Source organism: Erpetoichthys calabaricus, chromosome 10 (genome assembly GCF_900747795.2).
Source record: "Erpetoichthys calabaricus chromosome 10, fErpCal1.3, whole genome shotgun sequence".
NCBI lineage: Eukaryota > Metazoa > Chordata > Cladistia > Polypteriformes > Polypteridae > Erpetoichthys > Erpetoichthys calabaricus.
Genome location: NC_041403.2, coordinates 140,831,441 through 140,837,979, shown reverse-complemented (window position 1 = coordinate 140,837,979; position 6,539 = coordinate 140,831,441). Strand labels below are relative to the sequence as shown.

General features: G+C 43.2%; 1 protein-coding gene across 1 annotated transcript; it reads right to left on the bottom strand.

The window, feature by feature from the left end:
• Window positions 1-260: 260 nt before the first annotated feature.
• On the bottom strand, window positions 261-3,482 carry sox12 (SRY-box transcription factor 12). The gene has a single exon (XM_028811986.2). The coding sequence runs from the start codon at window positions 3,265-3,267 to the stop codon at window positions 2,434-2,436; it is 834 nt and encodes a 277-aa protein (XP_028667819.2). The 5' UTR covers window positions 3,268-3,482; the 3' UTR covers window positions 261-2,433.
• Between the last annotated feature and the right edge of the window lie 3,057 nt (window positions 3,483-6,539).

Sequence of the window (6,539 nt, the reverse complement as noted above, 5' to 3'; positions counted from 1 at the left end):
ATACTGATTAGTTTTGTCTTCCCACTCAGCCAGCACATATGGAATATTAATTTGAGGTTTAGATGATATGCAACACTTTCAGAAGAAAATACTTTCAGGAGATGATAAAAATGTCCTTGACATTGTGCTAAGGCACATCAGCTGCTACAGCCCACACAAATGCAAACATTTACATAGAAACAGACTTTCACTTCATGCTCACAAGCTCACATTTGGTTAACTTAAACACATACTCCTACAGATGAGTCCAGCTACACATGTGAGGTCTTCCTGTTCACTCTCATTTTAATGTTGTTTCTGCTTACTAAATTCACTCCAAAAACTTAAAAAAACAATGAGCATTTTTCAAGTAAAATGCAAAGTTCTAGAGTTCTTTTTTAGTAGATACTGTCCAGATTTTTCTTGAAATATATTATAAATATGTTCAGGTTGATGGTCAATCAGTCCAAAATTGTGCCAACTACTAGCAGCAAAAGCTGCTGATTTCTGCTTGTCTGTCTTTCCCATCGATCTCCTCATTTTCAACTCCCAACACTTTTAGCCACTGCTTATCTACTTCTTCACTATTACCCCTGTTTGTCCTCCTGTTCTTCTACCCAAGTGCACCCCCTTATTTCTATTCTTCACGTCTGGCCAGTATCATTCTGTTCATGTCTATTCTTTTACACTTTGGACTCGTTCTTTCCATTTCTTTTGAAATCACCTCTGCTATTATCATCTGACCCACCAATTTATTCCCTATGAATTTCATCTTCAGTTTACACCCTTTTTCCCTTCTCTTCTGCTCCCACGTGTTCACGCCTGTCCTTTTCCTCATCTCTTTCCCTGACTTTTAGACTTCTCTTTACAAATCTTTACTTGTGGCACAATCTTCTGCATTTTCTTCATTTGCATTCACCTCCTCCCCACTTTGTTCCTAAAATCCTACCCTGGTCTCTTCCATTTTGTCCCCAGGTCTGACCCACTTGCTTCATTCCTTGTCTGCTTTCCTTCACTGCTACTTTTCTTTTCCTTTTCCTGGGCCTTTGTCTTCTGTACTTTTTTGCTCCTTGACTCTTGCTGAAGTCTTTGTCTTTTTGTTGTTATTCCTCATCTTTCATGATCACCTCTACTTTCTTTCATTTCTGTCCCATTCCACTCTTTTTACCTTTTCTGTTCTTCTCCTAATGACTTCTAATATAATCTTTCTCAGTCCACTACTATATTTTCCTGCCCCAATTTGCCCCTTCACTCTTGCTCCAGTCTTCTTTAATATGCCTGGTCTGTCCCACATATTTCATTCATTGATTCATCATCATGTCTGCTCCTTCACTTCTTCTATATTCCACCCCATTCCTTTTCTATTCATCTATTTACCCAATTTCCTTTCTCTCCTAGTCACTTTTGCTCGCTTCCTTTCTCCTGTCTTCAGTATTCACTTCTAGCCCAGCTGGCCACTTCATTTCTACCCTAAACTGATTCCTTTTTTACTCTGGGCTGCCCCACTTACTTCTACACTTCTGCTGCCTTTCCTACGGCTCAACGTTTTCCACTACAGTATTGGATGATGAACGCAATCTTAACCCGAGTTGTTATGGCACATATATAAACAAATCTCTTCTCAAACATGCTGTGGATACACTCACTTTAATTTTGTTTTGCTGTGTCCCAGAATTAAGTAGCCACTAAGATCCTGAAGTATGTTCTAACCTTCTATGCACAGCTGAATGAATCCTTCTTTCCAGCACACTCCAGGTTTTTCCTTTAGTTTTTCCTTTGTCCATAGCACCCCTAGCACATGGTTAAGTGCCCTAGTACTTCTGCTCAGTTCAAATAACATACGGTGAGTTGACCTGCCTTTGTTCCAGACATACACGGTCAGCTAGCAAGCTACTGTTGTCCAATTTATCTGTTTACTGGGTTTAAAGAAAGAAGATATAATTGTATCAGGTAGATTTTCAGAAGTTCAGGTTTCAAGGTGGATGGATCACAGTTCACCAAGTGAAATCTTTGTCTGTCTTTCAAATTAAACACTCCTCATCTGTCCAGTGTTTGAGAGTCCAGAAATGGCTTTGTCCAACCAAAATCCCTGGGATCCACTTATCACTTTTAGACGTGTTTTGTGTAATAAAGGGAGCGTTATTACTTTGGGAAACCCAAAGAAAGGCACACTGAATCCCTCCATTTTAAAATGAGTCATTGACTCCCAAACAGCTACTAGTGCCTGGGCTATTGGAGTCCCTCGATTTACCCTCACCTGGCTGTGAGCCCAGGCTAATAGGACTATAGCATGTGAGTTACCTCTCTGTTACTGTGGTTGGAGACGGAAAAGGCCATGACCATGTAAGAGATATCAAATTTCTGTTTATGTGACAGGAGTTGGTAGTTAGCAGGTAAAATCAGCCACCTCTTCACTTGATTTAAACTTGAAGTCATAAAGGATCCTAAGTAGCCTCAGTACTTGAACACAAGGTCCGAAATGAGCTCATCCATCTCTAGCATGCAGCAGTCTGAGAAGTCAAAGTGACCCATAGAGCTGTGGTGAATGGAGTCATGTTCCTTGTCCAGCGTACATCCACCCTGTAGCTCTGCCCCAGGGTCACTACTGCTGCCAGCATTGAATTGCAGAAGATCTTCACTGGAGTTTAAGGATCTTAATGCTGAGGAGCTTCCAGATATGGATGTTAGCGACCAGCTGTCCACTGGTCCTCCAGACTGCAGAAGGCCGTAATGGAGCATGTCAGGGACATCAGGGTGGTTTCCAAGCTGGCAGACTTGCTGGTGTTGACTATGCAGGACAGGTGCTGCAGTCCAGACAAGATCTGTTGGTTGTTCTCCTCCATTCTGCTCACTGGACTTGGCTTCTGAGCTGGTGCTCCAGCTGCTCAGGGCATGCTGGTCAGAGATGGTTTTGAATGTACAGCTATTATTAGGACTCTTCTCACTTGCCCTGCTGACAGTGGACATTTTGCTCTTCTTCCGAGGACGGTACTTGTAGTCTGGATAGATGACCATGTGCTCACGTCTGAGTCTCTCTGCCTCCTGGACAAAGGGTCTTTTCTTACAGTCAGGAAGGAGTTTCCACCAACGGCCAAGGCGCTTGGAAATCTCAGCATTGTGCATGTCCGGCCAGCGCTGAGTAACTTTGCGTCTCTCGATTTGAGACCAGAGCATAAAGGCATTCATGGGCCTCTTAATATGTCCTTTGGATGTCCTGCACCAGTTTGGGTCCATGTGAGAAGAGTCTGGCCCTGAACCACTGTCTGCTCTGGTACCCTCAGATGCCATTGTTATTGGACAAATAACAGCAGGTGCTTTGTTATTGCCAAGCTTCTACTGAATGTTGAAGGTCCATATTAGTTTTGTGTATCCACATCACAGGCATAGGAAGCTTTGCTTCAGGATAATCTAATTTAAATTTCCTGGTACCTCCTGTATAAAACTAGTAGTCCACATCTGTCCACGTGGGTTGCCAGCTTAAGATCAGGCACCACCACGTCTATAGTGAGGCCGTTTGCTGTTTGCATGACTGTCTCAGGGCAGCTGCTTTATTTAGCAGAAGCCCCTCCCCAAAATGAGGGGGTGGAGAGCTGAATCTCACAAACTTCTTTTTCTCTTGAATAGCTACATGATATTTGAGTTTATCCAGCCACTTCTGAACGGACAACATGATGGCAATCTTCACATTTTCACTAAAGAGGCATGCCAGCATTCACTTGAAGCAACTCGAAACAAATCGTTACATGTTATTATCTATGTGGAGGCTAAATGGCTGAGGGTCTCCAGTAGATGTGTTTATATTCTTAGTTAGGAGACCAGATCAGAGTTGCTTGGTGCGGGGTTGTAAGGAGACTGTATTAACCTTAGATCTTCAAATGAGTGTCTGCTTAGAATTCCAAGAGCTAAACTTAAAAGAAGTGGTGAGGCGGCCTTCTGCAGTTATGCACCTAAAATCTGGAATAGCCTACCAATAGAAATTCGCCAGGCTAATCTGGTTGAGCACTTTAAAAAACTGCTAAAAACATATTACTTTAACATGGCTTTCTCATAGCTTCATTTTTGTTTAATTCTAATGCTCTGTATATTCAATTAATTATCAATGTCATTCATGGTGGCCCCGAAATCTGTACTAACCCCTACTTTCTCTGCGATCTGCACCACCACCCGATCAAAGCACCATTATATCCCTACATTGATGGATTAAAGTCTAGAAGTCCACTTGACCGTCATCATTTGAATCCTAATTACAATGAGGACTGATTGAGGTCATTTATGTTAGGTAGAATGCCTGGAGGCCTCGGAACCCTTGCAGATTTTATTTGTTTTTCTCTAGCTGTCTGGAGTTTTTTTTTTTATCTGTCCTCTCTGATCATCAAACCTTACTTTTATTCTATGTTAATTAGTCAGTCATCAGTCAGTTATTTTCCAACCCGCTATATCCTAACACAGGGTCACGGGGGTCTGCTGGAGCCAATCCCAGCCAACACAGGGCGCAAGGCAGGAACAAACCCTGGGCAGGGCGCCAGCCCACCGCAGGGCACACACACACACCAAGCACACTCTAGGGACAATTGAGGATCGCCAATGCACCTAACCTGCATGTCTTTGGACTGTGGGAGGAAACCCACGCAGACACGGGGAGAACATGCAAACTCCACGCAGGGAGGACCCAGGATGCGAACCTGGGTCTCCTAACTGCGAGGCAGCAGCGCTATCACTGCGCCACCGTGCCACCCTTCTATGTTAATTAATGTTCCCTAATTTTATTTTTTTATTTTTTATCATTTTTATCTTTCTTTATCATGTAAAGCACTTTGAGCTATGTCATTTGTATAGAAATGTGCTATAGAAATAAATATTCTTGTTGTTGTTGTATTACAAACAGAGCTGGGACAGTGAGCAGGACAGTTTCCTACTGGGAAGCTGTAGCTGGAGCTTGGAGTTGGAGAGAAGGTAAGTTCAAAGACACTCTGCGAATCAATGGCAGACCTGAGAAGAAAAGAGAGGAGAGTGGGTCAAAGTCCCACTGGCAGTCATTAAGGAGAAACAGAGCACAGTTGCATTTGCTGATATTGTTGCCTCAGGAAGTCAAATAACACAAGTAAGAATCACAGAGATGACAAACTGACAGGCAGTAATGTGTTACCTGACCATGCCAGTGTTGTACAAATGCTTTCCAGGTTACAACAGTCTTAGCCACAATCTGAGCCTACTTTTTGCTTTTTTCCCTTTTTGTCATGGTATGTAAAACACAAGACATTTGACAGATTAGCTTGTCTTCAAACACCTGCTTCCCTTGTTACCTTGTGAATGCATTCAATATATCATACTTCATGGTGGGTGCTCATTATTTGTCAGCTCTTGCATACACATACTCCACAACCACAACTTATGGAAAAATTCAGCCTGCTTAATTTCGTCAGCAAGAGTTGCAGACCAGTGGGACTGAGCCAATGAGTATGTCAGACTACATGACTGTTTGTCACAGGAGCAGGCCACAACTGCTCCTGACTCGCTAAGATTATGTAAAAGAAAGTCAATTCAACCGAAAATCGCCAGAAAAATAGTGTAGTGTCGCAGGGAGCTTAGGAGGAGATGAGAACAGAATATTCTCGGAGAGAATCAGAGTCTCAGAGTCAGAGAGACCATATTCTCTCTGTAGGTTAGTGAAGAGACTCTCTTCAAGTCTCAATGGCTGAAGTGAAAGAAGATGAGTGGAGACCAGATCAGAGCAACACCTTAAGTCACTTAAGAGGCCAGACTGGAGTCATACTAGGATTTATGGAAGGGAGTTTAGTGTCAAAGTGGGAGTCATTATGGAGGTGGGATCAGAGTCACATGGAGAGTCAGTGATTGAACGTGGAGAATATGAAGCAGATCACAGTTAGACTGGCAGTTAGTGGGAGTAGAACAGTTGAAAGTCACACTGTGTGTCTGAGGGGACCAGAAGAGGGTCAGCCTAGGGGTTTATGCTGAGCTGGGAGGAGAGGAGAGGGTGGCAATTTACTTTTATACTGGGGGTCAATAAGGAGAAGATATCAATCACATTGTACCAAGAGTTGGATGAACCAAGAGGACTGCAGAACACTTTAGAGTTACACTTGTAGAGAGTATGGAGATTTGCTTGGAGTCCCATTGAGTGTTAGAGGGTTTAAGTGAGGGGAGATGAAATATGGCCATATCAGAGTTGCAGTTAGACAGCCAGGACTCTTTGACTGCACCAGGGATCAGAGAGAAGACCATTTTAGGATCACTCTGAAAGGCAGCAGATGAATGAAGAGGAAAGGAGACGAGAGGAGGTGAAGGCCACACTAGCAGTCTTCGAGGTCACCAGATGAGAGTGACATTATGAGGCAGTGCATGAACTGGGAGGAGATGGGAAAAGTTCAGAATTCCACTGGAGGCTTGTGAAGAGACCTGTTCAAAGTACCAGTAGGGGTCATTGGCTGGAGTGAGAAGACCTGGTTACAGTCACCAATGGAGTCATTGGCTGAATTGGGATAAGAATAGAGTAGTCCTGAATCATACCAGGAGAGTGAGGTGACGTTACCCTCTTGTAT

What these genes read in the sequence shown, in the direction of transcription:
- sox12 (XM_028811986.2), bottom strand. Translation starts at nt 3,267, where the DNA reads ATGGCATCTGAGGGTACCAGAGCAGACAGTGGTTCAGGGCCAGACTCT.